This window comes from Budorcas taxicolor, chromosome 11 (assembly GCF_023091745.1).
Source record: "Budorcas taxicolor isolate Tak-1 chromosome 11, Takin1.1, whole genome shotgun sequence".
Taxonomy (NCBI): Eukaryota; Metazoa; Chordata; class Mammalia; order Artiodactyla; family Bovidae; genus Budorcas; species Budorcas taxicolor.
This window is the reverse complement of record NC_068920.1, coordinates 103,443,486-103,463,049: the sequence shown is the minus strand read 5'-3', so window position 1 is coordinate 103,463,049 and position 19,564 is coordinate 103,443,486. Positions and strand designations below refer to the sequence as shown.

At 41.9% G+C, this 19,564-nt stretch overlaps 1 protein-coding gene across 1 annotated transcript; it reads left to right on the top strand.

Annotated features, from left to right (window-relative positions):
• Positions 1–8,222: 8,222 nt before the first annotated feature.
• MRPL19 (mitochondrial ribosomal protein L19) lies at positions 8,223–19,158 on the top strand. Its single transcript, XM_052649248.1, has 6 exons — positions 8,223–8,331; positions 8,519–8,636; positions 11,975–12,093; positions 12,303–12,437; positions 18,167–18,348; positions 18,441–19,158. Exons 1-6 carry the CDS (start codon positions 8,229–8,231, stop codon positions 18,660–18,662), a joined length of 879 nt encoding a protein of 292 aa, XP_052505208.1. The 5' UTR covers positions 8,223–8,228; the 3' UTR covers positions 18,663–19,158.
• The last annotated feature ends 406 nt before the right edge of the window (positions 19,159–19,564 follow it).

Sequence of the window (19,564 nt, the reverse complement as noted above, 5' to 3'; positions counted from 1 at the left end):
TGCCTTGGACTCTGCACTTTCACTGCTGAGGGGCCAGATTCAATCCCTCGTCAGGGAACTAAGATCTCCCCACTACTTTTTGCTTTTTCTTTCTTTCTTTCTTTCTCTTTTCTTTTCTTTTTTTTTTTTTTTTTTGTGTGTGTGTGGAGATCTTAGTGCCAGGAATTCCCAGTATTGCCTTACTTTTGAACCTACATTTTCCTCATTGAATGCCCACATCTGTCCATATGTAAGTAAGTTTATAATCTATTTTGTAATGTCTTAAGATAGAACAAACCACAGGATATTTAGCCATTGATATGTCACACTATACTTAACCATCAAGTTTCTTTCCACTCTTTGCTATAAGAAGCGTTTCTGCAATGAACATTCTTGTGTGTACATATGTGTGAATTTTCCTTGGGATAGATAAGATGTGTATTTACTGAGTCCAACTGTAGCTGGGTGGGTGGGTGGGAGAAAGGGGTGAGATGGGTCAAAGATCTCAGACTTTAGTTTTCAAAGCTAGATGTTTTGGGGGCTTATCACTCTGGTGCAGGTCTTAAAAAGTGGGGTGCCCAATATAGGGTTCAAACCCTTCACTCTTCAGGGAGAAGCTCCAGGATTTGAATTTCTTCTTGATTGTGAGTTATAAACTGGGGATGGGGTTTATAATTAGACTGTATGCCAACCTCTCCTACTCACTTCGATGTGGTTTTTCTTCTCATTTGCCAGTGTGTAGTTGTTACTTAATCAAGCTTTAGGTTTTTCCCAGAGGAAATTGTTCCACATGTAGCTATAGACTCAGTGTGTCTGTGGGAAGAGGTGAATTCAGGATCTTCCTATGTCACCATCAAACTGGAATCTTCAAATACCTTTAAGTTTATTCTATAATTTCATAATTTTTATATTAATTTCTTTAACCATCAGGAACATATTTCCATAATTGGTTAAGGATCTATCTCAATTTCCTTCTGTATGTATGGATACAATTTGTTGACTAGTTTACCTTTCTGAACTGATTTGAATAGCCACTTTTGTATATATACTAAATTTCAATATATACAAAATTTCAAGGCCAAAAGAGGTATCTTGGCAAGAGTTGTGTGTCTGGTAGAAATTGGCATTTCCATGACACTTGGATCTTGAAAGTGAAAACAATCTCTAGGATAATGTGTAGAGTAAGAAGAAGAAAATCTGAAAGGCAAAGACAAAGAAGGACGAGGCATCGGGTAGAGATGCAGGGTCTGCTACATCTAAAACCCCTAAGGGGCACTGCATTCCTACCCTAGGATCCCCATCAAGGTTCCCACCTGTAGATTTGGCTCAGATCAGCCTTGATGGTTCCTGTGGCTCTATTTTGCCCTTGGTATTCTTGAGTCTCTGATCAGCATTAACTCCTTTCTATCACCACTTGTGGGAGGAGAGATTGGTTCTTACAACTAGACGGCACCACTGACATTCCATGCATGCAACTATTAGATGCTGGAACCATCTTGCACAAATGAACACCTATATTTCCCAAAATGCCAATAGCATCTCCCCTGAGAAACTCTGGAAGAGAGATTAGTAAGGAAGTTTTTGCAAATCTACTGAGGAAATAATGAAGAGCTGAGTCAGAGAAACGACAAAGAATTCAGGGGTAGAACAGATATAGGAATATTTATGCAGTAAAATCAATAAGAGTTGGTCTTGGATGGATGATCCAGGGTAAGCTAGATGGAAGTGTCAACCAGGATTCTTAAAGTTGTAGTTTGGGAAGTGGAGTGGTTCAGTATTTCATCCATCAAGACAGAACTACAGGGGCAAGAGCAGATCTGGATAGGTAAAGAATGATGAAGTCAATTTGGAACATGTTGAATTTGAGATCCCTGTGAGAGATTCTATGGGAATACCCAGCAACCCAGGAAACAAGTACAGAGAAAAATCCAATACAAAAGACTGGGAGGGAACAGCAGATTTGGGGGCCACTCATGGCCTACATACCAGTAAGTATTAGCAGCATTCCCTGGTGGCTCAGATGGTAAAGAATCTGCCTGCAGTGCAGGAGACATGGGTTTGATCCCTGGGTTGGGAAGATCCTCTGGAGAAGGGAATGGCAACCTACTCCAGTATTCTTACCTGGAGAATTCTATGGACAGAGGAGCCTGGCGGGCAATAGTCTGTGGAGTGGCAAAGAGTCAGACACAACTGAGCGACCAACACTTTCAGTTTCACTTAAATGTTTGGGCTTCCCTGGTGGCTCAGAAGGTAAAGAATCCACCTGCAATGTGGGAGAACTGGGTTTGATCCATGGGTTGGGAAGATCCCCGGGAGAAGGGCATGGCAACCCACTCCAGTATTCTTGCCTGGAGAATCCACATGGACAGAGGAGCCTGGCAGGCTACAGTCCATGGGGTGAGAAAGAGACAGACAGGATTGAGTGACTAAGCACAAACAGTGGGAAACATCCCACTAACATATACAGACCACTGTGTTACATGTTTTTGCAGCCAAGGCTGCCTGTGGCCTTAGTCTGGATGCTCTGCTGTGGATATCTGTTCTATTCCAAGCTTTTTTTGTGACTTGTTCTTGTTTGACAGTGTACTGAGGAAGAGGCAAGGGCTTAGAAGTGGACAGACTCTGTGAGGAAACTCTCACCATGTTCAAAGACAGAAGACGTTCACTCCATCACTGGGAAACCTGAAGGACTGTCCTTGAGAATTTGGGAAATGGAGGCCCCTGGGTGACCCCACCTGAGAGAGTAATTGCAATCCCAAATTATGAGGTTGACAATGTATAAGAAGCTTTAGCTGTCACTAACAGGAGTATTTTTGTGAGTTTCAAAAATATTATCACCCGAACTTTAAATGTGGTTCCAGTGGCTGCCCATACACCTTTCTCAATTTTAGACAGATCTAGTTTGTAGAACTACATTAACAATGAAGTTGCTGGGATATGTAAGTAGAGGGTAGATTTTCCTTGTTTTTTTTTTTTCCCCCCACATTAGGAAATGTAAGTAAGTATTGGGGTTTCCCCAGAGGCTCAGCGGTAAAGAATCCACCTGCAATGCAGGAGATGCAGGTCGATCCCTGGGTCAGGAAGATCCCCTGGAGGAGGCATGGCAACCCACCCCAGAATTCTTGTCCAGGGGATTCCATGGACAGAGGAGCCTAGCAGGCTACAGTCCACAGGGTGACAAAGGGTCAGACACGGCTGAAGAGACTGCACACACACACACACATACACAGAGTAAGTATTGTTTGAAGAGCATTTTCTGTGGGTCTCTTGAGCTCATATGTGTCTCATTGCTGCTGCTGCTGCTGCTAAGTTGCTTCAGTCGTGTCCGACTCTGTGCGACCCCATAGACATCAGTCCACCAGGCTCCCCCATCCCTGGGATTCTCCAGGCAAGAACACTGGAGTGGGTTGCCATTTCCTTCTCCAATGCATGAAAGTGAAACGTGAAAGTGAAGTTGCTCAGTCGTGTTCGACTCTTAGCGATCCCATGGACTGCAGCCTACCAGGCCTCTCCATCCATGGGATTTTCCAGGCAAGAGTACTGGAGTGGGGTGCCGTTGCCTTCTCCGGTGTCTCATTGGGTATGCCATTCAGACCATTTCTCAAGACTGAGTTTACATGAGCAACCTCAAGGGATAAAAGCATGTCTCACCAGGACACAGGCTTGTTTACTGTTGCTATAAAAGCAAAGGATTTACTGAGTTCAGTGTTCCTCAGCTGTAAAGCAAACCCACTGCATGTGCCCTATCCGTGTCCATTGAGACTCCTGCGCAGAGTTTAGCGGCAAAGGAAACCCTTGCGAACATGCTGAAGCTCAGCATTCTTCTTGTGCCATGAGTAATAAAGTCTGTTGTCTCAGGAGTCCCATGTCTTTTACCACTGTTGAGACAAAAACAATATATTCACTGTAAGCAGGGGAAAATCAAACCACAGTTCCTTCAAGTATGTGTTACCTCTGTGACAGCAAACTAATCGACATTATTATACAATTAGAAATAATTCTTTACTCCTGCAGGCCACACGCTAAGTCTCTCCAGTCGTGTCCGACTCTTTGAGACCCGGTGGACTGTAGCCCATCAGGCTCCTCTGTCCATGGGATTCTCCAGGCAAGAATACTGGAGAGTGAAGGAAAGTTACATGGCTCAAAATAGCCTGGAGTTAAAACTCCCCTCCAGGTCTTCCCCACCATTCTATGCAAAACAAAGTACTCTCTCACCCGAAGGGAAAAAAAATGGACATTAAGATTGATTACACCCAACTCCCAGCTGGTCCAGCCTCTGGCCAATCCCCAGAATTCCTTGCCCCAGCCGTTTAGGAGATAACTACTCTGAACAACCTTGGAGAAGAATAGGCCCCCTTAAGACAGTCGATTTTCACATATATGCCTATATATACTTACTCTTTTCTTGGGTTAGTGCAGCAGCTCACTAATCTGACTGCTGCCCCTTCTCACTTTATTAAAGGTGATCTGTTCCTGTAAAAGGCTGGTCTGGTTCTTTTTCTGAACCACGCCTTCTCTAACTCCCTTACCCTACACAGAATACTGGAGTGGTTAGCCATTCCCTTCTCCAGGGGATCTTTCTGACCCAGGGATCAAACCTGGGTCTCCTGCATTGCAGGCAGATTCTTTACCATCTGATATTAGGGAAGCTGTCCTAATATAAGGGTGGACTGATTAGGTGGGAATACTTTCAGGAGCAGGAAGAGCTAGGTTTGGAGCAGGAAAAGCTCAGTTCCCACTCCCACTACCCACCCCCCCACCCGCCGCCAACCCCGGAAGAGCTTAGAAGGGGATCAACCAAAATGTCGGGAAAATCTTTTGGTTTTACATTATGAAAGCCATACAGGGTGGGATTTTGGACCATGTGAGGACCACGGAAACCTGAACATAGGGAATCTCGCTTCACTTTTTTCATTCTGTGGCAATAAAGATCTAATTGCATAATGGTACTATAATTCAGAGACCCATTTTCAGACCATTTTTCTCCATTCCCCAACTTACAAAAAGGCCAGGCACTGCTACAGTAGAACTTGAGTTTCTCCTTTTTTAACCCTTCGATTTTAAAGAACTACCAGTTCTTAAGGATACACTCCAGAAGTGTTTCTTCTGGCTTGTAGAGGGATCCTCCCATGTTGAGTAACCTGAAACCAAGAACAAGACAGCACTCTTAGAATGGAATGTAGTGTCCCAGATACATTTACCGAAGACTTTAACCTGAAGGGGTTCAGGGTGTCCCTCAAATTCCCTTCAAACCTGATGGGGTTTCAAGAATCCTCTACTCTTCCATCGATTTCTGACCAGACGTCCCTGGCCCCTGTGATACCCTGTGCAGGGTGCCCAACCCACTACAGCCAGAGAAGGGCTTTCTAGTGTAGACAGGTTGTCAGGACTTTTCTTAGAAGGGATTCCTTGTCTATAGAGCTTATGTTCTATGATAGGTCTTCCTGTGCTGGGGTGTATTCCTCAAGACTGAGCATCTACAAAGTTTATAATTTGGGCTTCTGGGTAGCAGCTGGTCCAATAGGCTATCTGTAACAGTGTGGAGGCTGCCAAGGCCTGGAGTGAAGGGGTCCAACAGATGCAAAGAGGACCCCTTGGAGAAATTAGAGTTGGGTGCTATGGAAGATGGCACATGGTTCAAGGCTTGAGGGCTGGGAGGCAGAGAATTCTCATAGTAGATTTCTGGACATAGAGTGAGATGAGAGACTAGACAGCAGAAGAACCCAAAATCCTTTGCCCTGTCTTCCTCGCAGCTAAGGTAGAATTGAGACTCATCTGACAATTTTGTCCGTCACGGCACCAAGTGTGACAGTGGCGAGGATGCACTTTAGGAATGATATCTGGGAAATCATTCTGTAGAAGGGTGCGGAGATAAGAAGTGAGAAAGAGACCTTGCTGTGCGAGTGAGAGAGGAAGAGTGAGAGTGAGAGGGCAAGAGGAAGCGAGAGGCAGAGGCCCCTTGGATCCCTGCACAGTCAGAAATCACGCTTCTACTACGTCCCAGAGGTCGGCATCAGCTGTGTCACCCACGCATTACTTGAGTCTGCACTGCCTGGGGAATTCCCCGGCCACCCCCTATGTTGGGGGAGCCATAATGCTGTGAACTGACAGAGATTATGCCCTGCGGGTCTTGAAAGCAAAGGGGAGAGTGAGAGAAAGAAGGCAGGAGCAAAAGTCAGGGGCCTCAAGCCGCAGCTGGGCGAGGCCAGCAATTTACCTTGACTTTCTGAATTCCCAGGTTTCAGCAGCAGATATGATCTCAGGTGGCCTCACTTGCAATGGCTTGGAGCAGGGCTTGGGTTCCCAGCCAGAGATTCAGGCTGGGTTGTGTAAGCGAAAGCACCAGATCCTAGCCACTAGACCAGTGGTCAGTGACAAGGGCCCTGGCCCTTCGGCTTTGCATAAAAGGAAAGTAGTGAAGCAAGTAAACTATTTATTAAGCGGAAAAGAGTTCAGTATGTGTGTATAGGCACAAGGGCACATTCAGAGGGAGAGTCCCTGGGTTGCGCCCTCTGGCAGTTTGAATTACTGTTATAGGGTATTTCTTCTGGGTTTCCTTTGGCCGATCATTTTGATTTGCCTGGTTCACACTTCATATTTGGTATTTCTCAGGATCCTCCCATGAGTATGCACGCATCTCTTAGCAAAGATGAATTTTACTAATAATGCGTCTCAGCAGGGTACATCCCTTGACATAACACCCTTGTGGCCTCCAAGGAGCCTTTTCTGTGCATGTGTGGTCAGAAAAGAGAATTCTCTACTGGCTGAGAATGAGAAATATGTGATCCGGGCAGGGCCCAGCCTTCTCCCTTGCTGCTGCTGCTAAATCGCTTTAGGCTGGTCCAACTCTGTGGGATCCCATAGATGGCAGCCCACCAGGCTGCTCTATCCCTGGGATTCTCCAGACAAGAATACTGGAGTGGGTTGCCATTTCCTTCTCCAATGCATGCATGCATGCTAAGTTGCTTCAGTCATGTCCGACTCTGTGCGACCCTATGGACAGTAGCCCACCAGGCTCCCCTGTCCCTGGGATTCTCCAGGCAAGAACACTGGAGTGGGTTGCCATTTCCTTCTCCAATGCATGAAAGTGAAAGGTGAAAGTGAAGTCGCTCAGTCCTGCCTGACCCCTAGCGACCCCATGGACTGCAGCCCACCAGGCTCCTCTGTCCATGATTGTCCTGCTATTCTTAGAGTTTCAGTCTAAGGGGAATGAATCTCTAATCACTTTACCCTAGGGGGAACCATCTACCTCCTGCCTCAAGGTGCACCCAGTTTTCAGGGTAATATTGTGACTACATACAGTTGTCCAATCCAAACTCAAGTTTAGCTCCTTAGGGAAGTAATGCTCTGTGCAGTCTCAGACTTGTGCCACTCCTTCTGTCAACAACTATTTTCTTTTCGTTTCCTTGCATTCAACAAAGAGTGAGGACCAGCTAGATGCTGAGAGAAAATGGTGAGAAAAAGACAACTTCCACACCCTCAGGAGCCTGCAGTATAAGGGTGGAGTTAGAATCTAATCCAATAAATACACAAATAATTAAAAATTAAATTAATAATTAAAATTGTAAATGACATCAGAGTTGCTAATGGAACGATGAGAGTCTATAATGAGAATTTTGACAAGCTGAAGTCTTGCCTGAGAAACTGAAGATAAATAATTGAGGATTCAAAGAGGAAGGAATGCTTTCTAGGCTGAGAGAACACCCCAGTGGACGGATATAACTTGGCACATTATGGAAAACTAGAGAAATATAGTTCAGTTTAGTCACTCAGTCGTGTCCAACTCTTTGCGACCCCATGGACTTCAGCCCGCCAGACCTCTCTGTTCATCACCAACTCCCGGAGCTTACTCAAACTCATATCCATTGAGTCAGTGATGCCTTCCAACCAGCTCATCCTCTGTCGTCCCCTTCTCCTTCTGCCTTCAATCTTTCCCAGCATCAGGGTCTTTTCAAATGAGTCAGCTCTTAGCATCATGTGGCCAAAGTATTGGAGTCTCAGATTCAACATAAGTCCTTCCAATGAATATTCAGGACTGATTTCCTTTAGTATAGACTGGTTGGATCTCCTTGCAGAGAAATACAGGGCACTTTCCCTGAGATAGTCAGGCCCTTGTGGGTAGTGGGGCTGGGGGAGGGTAGAGAAAGACTTGACTATTTTGTCCCTTAGAAGCTGCCATCTGACCGTAGGCGGCCGCTTCCTTGTCGCACTGATCACTGGGAGTTGTAGTCTCAACAGAGAGCGCAAGCATGGCGGCCTCCATCGCAAGGGGCTGCCAGGCTGCAAAGGGTCTGGGCCCGAGCTTTCGATCCTCCAGGGCTCTACTCCCTGTGTCAACCTCTGTCGCCAGCCGTAAGTGCAGCGGAGCTTGCTAGCCGGGGGCAGAAGGAGTTTCGGGTCAGGCTAGGGGAGAGGCGAGTCTGAAGTCAAGGGCTACCTGAGAGGAGCCTCTCGTGGGACCGGGAGTTGGCGGAGAGTGCGAGGTTTCAGGGGCTCTGGGCTGCGGGAAGCAGTTTTGACCTCTGTGGTGTGCCTGCAGGGGTCCTGGCGGGGCCCGGCCGGCGGCAGATCACTGGACCTTCTGAGCCTGGCGTGTTCCAGCCACCGCCGAAACCGGTTATAGTGGACAAGCGCGGCCCCCAGCGCCGGGAAAGCAGGTGAGGCCACTAGACCTGGAAGCGATTCTTGCGTATTGGGGTCTGTGCGTTCTCAAACCTATAGTTGGTTCCGAAGTCTGAAGCGGGTCTTATCCTAGGATCTGGAACTCCCAGTATAAGAGCTTGTGTGCAGAATTCATGAATCTGGGAAGCACACCGAGCTCAGGTTTGTCTTCCTACCTCTCCCAAGCCAGCACTTTCTGCAGTCATACTAGATCAGAACTTCAAGTAGAGATTCCCCAAGACTGGAAGCTCTTTGGCCTGTACCAAGAATTTTTCTGTGAAGTACGTCGTATTTTTCCTGTTGATGTTAAGGAACGGATCTTACTTCCCTAAGTGGAAACGGATTGGCCCAAACAACCTGTTGTAGTTTCCCAACTTATCGTATTTTAGTGTCCCTGCAAAAGCGATACAGTGGTAGAAATTTCCGCTAATTTGTGCCTGAAATTTGCTCTTTAAAACAGTGTGCTTAAAATCCTGGTTAAGGGACTTCCCTGGTGGTCCAATGGCTAAGACTGGGTGCTCCCAATGTAAAGAGCCTGGTTCGGATCCCTGGTGGGGGAACTAGATCCCACATGGCAACTAAAGATCCACAGGCTGCAAGATGGAAGATCCTGCCTGCAGCGATTAAGACCCAGCTGCTGCTGCTAAGTCGCTTCAGTCGTGTCCGACTCCGTGCGACCCCATAGACGGCAGCCCACCAGGCTCCCCCATCCCTGGGATTCTCTAGGCAAGAATACCAAACAATTAATTAAAAGTAAATATTTTCTAAAAACCTGGTTCACTTAAGTGTACAGTGGTAACTTTGGAGTACATGTAAATTTAGATGATCTAGGATTTGCAGAAACTGTTTCTGTAAACTTGTGTAACAACCTTATTAAAAAGCAAATATTAGGGGGGAAAATTAGTGTGATTTAGGCTATATGAAGGGCTTCCCTAGTAGCTCAGATGGTAAAGCATCTGCCTGCAATGCAGAAATCTGGGTTCAATACCTCGGTTGGGAAGATTCCCTGAAGAAGGAAATGGCAACCCACTCCAGTATTCTTGCCTGGAGAATTCCATGGACAGAGGAGCGTGGTATGGGGTCGCAAAAAGTCAGACAGGACTGAGCGACCAACACCTACAGGCTATATGAAAGAGTTCTATATTGTCGATTGGATTATCTCTGTGTGTGTATTTGTGTTTAACATTTTAAATATCCTGTGATTGTAAGTTGAAATAAACTTTAATTTATGGAACCAAGAGACTCAGAAAATATTTCTCTGTACTTTTTTTTAAGGTGGAAAAGGAATATTTCTCTTAAATGGCAACACTTAATATAATTCAGTTAAATGGGAATAACTACTTTGATAAATAATTTGACAAGATTTAGTAAATTTGAGGTTATACCTTTCCACCTAGGTAGTATACAATTTAAGGAAAGTAAGATGTACTGAGAGGCATGTAATACGTACAAGAAGACATGTACAAAAATGAACACAAAAGTAATGTTTGTAATAAAAATTTAGAAGTAGCCTAGATATCCTTCAGGAGGTGAATGGCCAAATACATTCACATAATGCACTATTATACAGCAATGGAACATAAGTAAACTGTAAACTATAGTTAACATGCTTGAACTTCACAAAAACGATGTGTAAAAAAGCAATCTGCAGATGAATTGACAAGTATTGTAGCATTTTTATATTGCCCATACATTCATACATATGTAAAGTTTAAAAAATGTACAGGGGAAATTCTTGGTTTTCACAGAGCAATCAAATCTGGTTTTCCAAATAGTGGTACAAGCTGACATTATGTGTCTCCCGATGTGACAGAATAAGAAGATCACATCATCACCTTGGTAATATTTTTACCAAAATGTTTAACCTCAGTCTAGGCATGTGGAAACAATAAACAAATCCAGAATCCAGCAGTGGTCTATAATACGATAGGCTTTGACTCTTCAAAGAAAAAAATCATTACAAATTGCAGATATGGGAAGAGTACTAGTTTAAGACAATAAAAACCAGATATAATGTGTGAAGCTTGATTATAGTTTGAAATGGGCAACAGAAGCTATAAAAGACCTTTTTCAGGACCAATTAGGCACATTTAAATATGAACTATATTAGATTATACTATTGAATTAATGCTGAAGTTCTTAGGTGTCATAAAGGTATTGTGATAAATGTAAAAAAATTCTTATCTTAGTGGAAACCTTCTAAAGTATTGAAGGAATGAAATGCCTTACTATTTGACATTTTCAAATGGTTCAGGAAAAAATTAAAGCAAATCTGGCAAAATGTTGGTAGTTGGTGAAATTACATGAAATATATATGAGCGTTCATTGTATTACTATTTCATTTTTTTGGTAAGTTTGAAGCATTTTAAAGTAGGAAATTGAGGAAAAGGAAGAAATTCTTAGGAATAATCATCACCAAATTAGTTATCCCATAGTAATTAACTGTGGAGCTTTCCTGGTGACTCAGTGGTAAAGAATCCACCTGCCGATGCAGGAGACACAGTTTTGATCCCTGGGTCAGGAAGATCCACTGGAGAAGGAAATGGCAGAAGATCTGGGTTCAGTACCTCAGTTGGGAAGATCCCCTGGAGAACGAAATGGCAACCCACTCCAGTATTCTTGCCTGGGAAATCCCATGGACAGAGGAGTCTAGTGGGCTACAGTCCATGGGATCACTGAAGAGTTAGACACAACTTAGCAACTAACACACAACAACAACAAAATTAACTGTGGGGTTAGGGAGGGGTACACTGGAGCTTCAACTGTATTGATAATTTATTTCTTGAGATGGGTGACAGGGATAGGTATGCTCATTATAATGTCATTTATACTCTTCTATAAATTAAATACTTTACAATTAGTTTAAAATCAGTTTGAGAATAGGGAGATTATTTTTAAAGTTAGTTTGCAGTTGATGATTTATGTTTATATCTTTTCCAACATAATTTACTGTAACGTGAAAGCCTATGGGTTACAGACCTTGGAATCTGACAGACATGCCTACATTTAATGATATATTTATAGCTAGTATAATAATAAATCTGTTATTTACTGTCTCCAAGCTTCATTTTCTTCATCTGTGAAAAGGAGATGATGACACCAAAATCATGTTTAATAAAACTTAACACAATTCTTGGTGAGTACTCAGGAATTGTTAGCTATTTTTATGAGAATTGACAACAATTATAGAAATAGATGGACTTTTCTTATTTAGAGAAGAAAGAATAAAACATGTCGGCATCCTAATCTTTCACTGTTTTTGGTAAAACAATGGTTTCTGCTTTAATGGTCTTTAAGTTTGCTTTTAATTTATTTTACTTTATATTTTTCATAGGTTCTTGAGTCCTGAATTCATTCCTCCAAGGGGAAGAACAAATCCTCTGAAATTTCAAATAGAAAGAAAAGATATGTTAGAAAGGAGAAAAATACTCCACATTCCAGAGTTCTACGTTGGTCAGTAAGAGCTGGATGCTTTTATCTTTAGTGGTAGTAGGGTTAGTTTTCATGATGCATGAAATTGTTTTTCAAACAAGTTTTGCCCATATGAGGTACTTATTTCTAATATTATATTAATACATTTTGGAAGTTTTGGAGTTATGTGGAAATGCTGTTGTTCGACTCTGCATCTCATGTAAAAGTTCACTTCTCATTTGAATTTGTAGGAAGCGTTCTTCGTGTTACTACTGCTGACCCATATGCCAGTGGAAAAACCAGCCAGTTTCTGGGGATTTGCATCCAGAGATCGGGAAAAGGACTTGGAGCTACTTTTATCCTTAGGAATACTATTGAAGGACAAGGTAGGTTTCATTTCATTATTTTCATTTTCTGGAAAATGTTATCTCAGGAGTCTTTTCTGTTTTCTTCATTCTGGAATAAGACATCTGGAACCTGAAAGTGAAAGAGAACTCTGAGGGATGACATGGAGCCTGTGGCCTAAAAACATGAGAACTGAGGTTGCTTCCAGAGGCTTCTTTTGCTACAGAGACAACAGCCATTAGAAGTGGACTTTCCAAATCATAGCAACATCAAAAGATGAGACAAGTGACTATAAAACAGTGCAGGGACATTTATTTTTTGGACCAAATAACTCTTGAAAACATTAAGACAAACATAATAATGTCCTTATAAGTTACTTTCCCCTGAAATGAATGGCCACCATTTTGCTTTATATTACAACAGTCACCACAATTAATAAGAACTGGAGGAATTTTTTAAAGGCAAAATTATTTTTGCTATGCCAATAAGATAGGAGAATATGTGGTAAAATTCTAGAAAAATTATGACTCAAAATGGCAGGAATATGGATGGACTTGGAGAGTATTGAAAGTGTGAAAGTGTTAATCCCTCAGTCTTGTCTGACTCTTTGTGACCCCCTGGACTTCAGCCCTCCAGGCTCCTCTGTCCATGGAATTCTCCAGGCCAGAATACTGAAGTGGGTTGCCATTTTCTCCTCCAAAGAATCTTCCCAACCCAGGAATTGAACCCGGGTTTCCTGCCTTGCAGGCAGATTCTTTATTGTCTGAACCATCAGGGAAGTCCTATTTCACTAAGTGAAATAAGTCAGATAGAGAAGGACAAGTTATCATTTCTATATGAAATCTAAAAACTACAGCTAGTGAATATAACAAAAAAGAAGCAAACTCACAGATACAGAGAACAAACCAGTGGTAGCTAGTGGGGAGAGAAAAAGGGGAGGGGCAATATAGGGATGGCAGATTTAAGAAGTACAAACTACTATGTATAAAATAAGCTACAAGATATGTTGTACAACATGGGAAATATGGTTAATATTGTACTGGTTTGAGCAAACTCTGGGAAATGGTGAAGGACAGGGAAGCCTGGCATGCTCCAGTCCATGGGGCTGCAAAGAGTCAGACACAACTTAGCAACTGAGCAACAACAGCAACACTGTACAGTAACTACAAATGGAGTATAACTTTTAAAAGTTGTGAATGACTTTATTATACACATATAACTTCCATAACGTTGTATAGCTACTATACTTCAATAAAATAAACATGAATAAAACTAAAAAAGTTTTTTTTTTAAGAAATAAAAGGCAAAAAAAAATGGTAAGGACAGTAAACTTTTCGTACTTAAAGTTGTATGCTTCATGGTCCCCAGCAGGCAAGTACTATATTGAAAGAAATTGAACATATGAAAATGGTTTGTCTCCCTTATCCTATGGTGCTGTGCATGTAGGACCTCAGCAGAAATGATCATAGAAACTTGTGACTCTAATCACGTTGTGTTCTTGGAGAAATGTTATCATAGAAAGACACGAGCAAAGGTGTGATAGACCTCAGTAGATTTTTTTTTTTTTTTTTGTAAAATTGTGATAATAGTTTCTATCTCCCAGTAGTTTGTTGTTCAGTCACTAAGTCATGTCTGCCTCTTTGCAACCCCATGGACTGCGGCATGCCAGGCTTCCCTGTCCCTCACTATCTCTGGGAGTTTACTCAAACTCATGCCCATGAGTCAGTGATGCCATCCAACCATCTGTCTCCGGCACCCGCTTCTGCCCTCATTCTTTCCCAGCACCAGGGTCTTTTTCAGTGAGTCAGCTCTTGCCATTAGGTGGCCAAAATATCGGAGCTTCAGATTCACCATCAGTCCTTCCAATGAATATACAGGGTTAATTTCCTTTAGGATTGACTGGTTTGATCTCCTTGCTATCCAAGGGACTTTCAAGAGTCTTCTCCAGCACCACAGTCTGAAAGCATCAATTCTTCAGCACTCAGCCTTCTTTATGGTTCAACTCACACATCTGTACATGACTACTGGAAAAACCATAGCTTTTACTATATGGACTTTGGTCAGCAAAGTGCTATCTCTGCTTTTTAATAGGCTTTCTAGATTTGTCATAGCTTTCCTTCCAAGGAGCAAGCATCTAACTTCATGACTGCAGTCACTGTCCACAGTGATTTTGGAGCCCAAGAAAATAAAATCTGCCACTGTTTCCATTTTTTCCCCATCTATTTATCATGAAGTGATGAGACTGGTCACCATGATCTTAATTGTTTGAATGTTGAGGTATGTTTGTTTGTTTGTTTCCAATTTATTTTATTTATTTGGCTGCACTGGGTCTTAGTTGTGGCATGTGGAATCTAGCTCCCTGACCAGGGATCAAACTGGGACCCCCTTCTTTGGGAGTTCAGAGTCTTAGCCACTGGACCACCAGGCATGCATGCTGAGTAGCTTCAGTCATGTCTTTGCAACCCTATGAACTGTAGCCTGTTAGGTCCTCTGTCCATGGGATTCTCCAGGCAAGAATACTGGAGTGGGTTGCTGTACCCCCATCCAAGGGATCTTCCTGACCCAGGGATCAAACCTGGGTCTCTTGCATTGCAGGCAGATTATTTACCACTGAGCCACGTGGGAAGCTCTCCTGGGCCACCAGGGAAGTCCCAAATGCTGAGTTTGAAGTCAGCTATTTCACTCTCCCCTTTCATTCTCAAGAGGCTCTTTAGTTCCTCTTCACTTTCTGCCATGAGGATGGTGTCATCTGCATATGTGAGGTTGTTGATATTTCTTCTAGTAGTCTTGATTCCAGCTTGTGTTTCATCCAGCCTGGCATTTCACATGATGTCCTCTGCATATAAGTTAAATAAGCAGGATAACAATATACAGCCTTGACATACTCCTTTCCCAATTTGGAACCAGTTCATTGTTCTATATCTGGTTCTAACTGTTACTTCTTAACCTGCATACAGGTTTCTCAAGAGGCAGGTCAGGTGGTCTGGTATTCCCATCTCTTTCAGAATTTTCCAGTTTATTGTGATTCACACAATCAAAGGCTTTAGCATAGTCAGTGAAGCAGAAGTAGATGTTTTCCTGGAATTCTCTTGCTTTTTTCTCTGATTCAGTGGATGTTGGCAATTTGATCTCTGGTTCCTCTGCCTTTTTAAAATCCAGCTTGTACATCTAGAAGTTCTTGGTTCAGGTACTGTTGAAGCCTAGCTTGAAGGATTTTGAGCATTACCGTGCTAGCATGTGAAATGAGCATGGTTGTACAGTAGTTTGAACATCCTTTGGCACTGCCTTTGGAATTGGAATGAAAATTGACTTTTTCCAGTTCTGTATCCATTGCTGAGTTTTCCAAATTTGCTGGCATATTGAATGCAGCACTTTAACAGCATCATCTCTTAAGATTGTAATAGCTCATCTGGACTTCATCACCTCCACTAGCTTTGTTCATCATAATGCTTCCTAAGGCCCACTTGGCTTCACACTCCAGGATGTCAGGCTCAAGGTGAGTGACCACACCATCATGGTTATCTGGGTCATGAAAATCTTTTTGTACAGTTAGTTCTGTGTATTCTTGCCACCTCTTCTTAATCGCTTCTGCTTCTTTTATGGTCCTTGCCATTTCCGTTCTTTATTGTGCCCGTTTTTGTATGGAATATTTCCCTGTCACCCTAGTCCTTCCCATCCTATTGTTTTTGTCTGTTTCTTTGCGTTGTTCACTTAAGAAGGCTTTCTTATCTCTCCTTGCTGTTCTGTGGAACTCTGCATTGAGTTCCCTTTCTGTTTTGCCTTTTGCTTCTCTTCTTTTCTCAAATATTTGTAAGGCCTACTCAGACAACCATTTTGTCTTTTTTATTTCTCTGGGATAGTTTTGGTCACTACCTCCATCCATAGTTCTTCAGGCACTCTGTCCATCAGATCTACCTCCCTGGGTTGTGGTCAGTTAATTTTCATGTTGTATGTGAAGTACTTGACACAGAATTCTCAAAAGTATTAGCTCTGTCTTGCCATTTTCTACTATCAACATTTTGACTGTGACTTGCTTGTACCTTCCACATTGATACTTCCTACTTTGATGATTCTTCCTAGTCCCTTGGCTTTAAATACCATTCATGTGGCATTAATTCCCAGATTTATGTTGATGACTGACCCTTTCCTTATTCCAGATACTCACATACAGTTACCTGTTTGACATCTCCATTTGGGTATCTTGTTAAAGCAAGTTCAAAGCAGAACTCCATTTCCTTCATAATGTGTTCTTTTCACAGGTTTGTTTTTTGTTTTTTGTATTTCCATAAGTTGTATTACTCCATACCCATTTACTTAAACCCAAAACTTAGGAGCTTTTTTAGTTGTTCATTTTCACACATCCAGTCAGCAAGTTTTCATGGCTTAATCTCCAGAAACTTTATCCCAGCTTTGTCTGTGTCTCCACCTCCACTGCTGCCTCTCTTGTCCTTGCCACCATCATCTGCCTGCAGCTGTGCAGTACCCTTGGCTTACCTTCCTGATGCACCAAGTTACTATACTTGAGCCAAATGGACCTTTTTCTGGTTTTTCCAACATGGTAGGTTTGTTAAGACCCCAGAGCCTTTGTATTTGCTGTTCTTTCTGCCTGGAGCATTCTTGGCCCTTTGTAGTATCAGTTGAAATGCTATCTTTTCTAAGAAGCTTTTCTTGACGATACTGTTTAAAGTTGCTCCTGGGAATTCCCTGGTGGTCCAGGGGTTAGTACTTGATGCTTTGCTGTCAATCCCTGGTTTGGGAACTAAGATCCCACAGGCTGCATGGTTCAGGATAAATAAAGTTGCCCCTCTCTCAGTCACAATGTAATCACCCTGTGTTGTCTTCACTATATGAAATTACCTTGCTGTTTTTTTAATTTATTGTTTGCCATCTCTTTATTGTTGTCATCTACCAACTCAATGAACATGGGTTTGGGTAGACTCCGGCAGTTGGTGATGGATAGGGAGGCCTGGCGTGCTGCGGTTCATGGGGTCGCAAAGAGTTGGACATGACTGAGTGACTGAACTGAATTAGAACATAAGCTTTATGAGAAGAGAAGGGTTTTACCCATTTTGATTTTGCTGTAGGCACAGCTCCTAAATCAGTATCTATAACAGAATAGATGTAGAGTGAAACTTGATTAAATCCTGATATTAACACTAGATGTTAATGTTGATCCTATGTTTTACTATCTATATTTCTCTTGGGTCAGAATACACTTCCCTTTAAATGTTCCTGATACAGATTATATATATTAACCTTTTATATCAGCATCTTGGAAACACTCAAAGCTGTTCCTCCTATAGAGGGCATAGAATATTTACAAACCTAGGCCATCTTACGAGGACTTCTGAATCAAAATTAGAACTTAAAAATTATACTTACTCTTTTGAATCATTAATTCTGTTGCTTTAAATGTAGAAGATCCAGTTTTATTAAAGTAATTGGGAAATAAACAAGAATATGAGTGAAGAATTTATTCAGACTTCCAATTAATACTGGCAAAATCAAAGAGATAAATGGCTCATTATATTTATAGAAGACATTTTCCTTTAGACTTTATCATTCTAACTCAGGTTTTCTCATTTTTTTAATCTAGTGGATTTATTTCTATTTCTTTCAATAATATTCATTTTAAAGGTTACAAATTTATATCACATTTCCTACATGTAAAAACCCTGAGCTAATTCCTTCATGAAATTGTCTTTATTGTAGTATGAGGTATATGCAGGTATCTGAATTTAGATTGTAAGAATATGTTTTCTCTTTTTAGGTGTTGAGATTTGCTTTGAACTTTATAATCCTCGAATCCAGGAGATCCAAGTTGTCAAATTAGAGAAACGGCTCGACGATAGTTTGCTATACTTGCGAGATGCCCTTCCTGAATACAGCACTTTTGATATGAACATGAAGCCAGTAGCACAAGAACCTAACCAAGAAGTTCCTATTAATCAGGTATAAGTTGTACATTTGGAACTATAAGTTCAAGAAGAGCTTTTCTTGGCAATTATCAGCCTAATTTGTTCCTTTTCGTATATCTTCCTTAGCTAAAAGTAAAAATGAAGCCAAAACCCTGGTCCAAACGCTGGGAACGTCCAAAATTTAATGTTAAAGGGATCAGATTTGACCTTTGTTTAACCGAAGAGCAAATGAAAGAAGCCCAGAAGTGGAGTCAGCCATGGCTTGAGTTTGATATGATGAGGGAATATGACACGTCAAAGATTGAAGCTGCAATATGGAATGAAATTGAAGCATCGAAAAATTCCTGATCTGAGAATGGGTTTGGTTACTGGCAGAGGATATACTGACTCTCAGAGGATTTATTTAGAAACCAATTTAATCTCATATATAAAGACATAGTCATTAAATCAATTAAGCGTTATTTTATGAATTCTATTTAAAAAATCATCACACCCGTTTATTATTTTAAAAAGAAAAATGTGCGTGCCAAGTGGTCTGATGTCCATTCTTTTAATGAAAGCAAAGCGATAATAGCATAAAACTGTTACTGGAATGCTCTTCATTGAGCTTGGGATCTGAACAAGGAAGTCAGTAGGATGATTTTTTGAAGTTGTGAAATAAATTATAAATACAAAAAAGTGTATGATTGAAAGAGTAATAGTAAAATGAGCATTCATATACCCACCACCAGATTAAGAAGTAGAACATTTGCAATATCGAAGGAGGTTAGGAAATAGAGCATTTAGTAGAATCTAAGAAGACTCTTGTGTGTCTGTAATTGCATCTGTCCCCTCTCCCACATGTAGGCAGTATCCCAACTTTGTGTTAATCATTCCCTTGCATTTCTTTTAGTTTATTACATAACGTACATTCTTAAACAGTACACTTACTTTTGAAAAATCTGTTTGCAGATGTAAAAGAACAAGATTGCCTTTTTTTGTTGTGCTGGGTGTCAGAGCATGAGAGGGCTTCTCTGCTTGCGGCACAGACTTTTCTTGTTGCTGTGCGTGGGCTCTTGAGTTGTGGCGTGAGGGCTTAGTTGCTCTTTGGCATGTGGGATCCTGGTTCCCCAACCAGGGATTGAACCCTGGTTTGATCCAGTGTCCCCTGCATTGGAAGGTGGTTTCTTAACCACTGGACCACTAGGGAAGTCCCAACATTGTCATTATTACATGAAGGCTTCAGGGAGAGCATAATGAAGTTCTTTGGA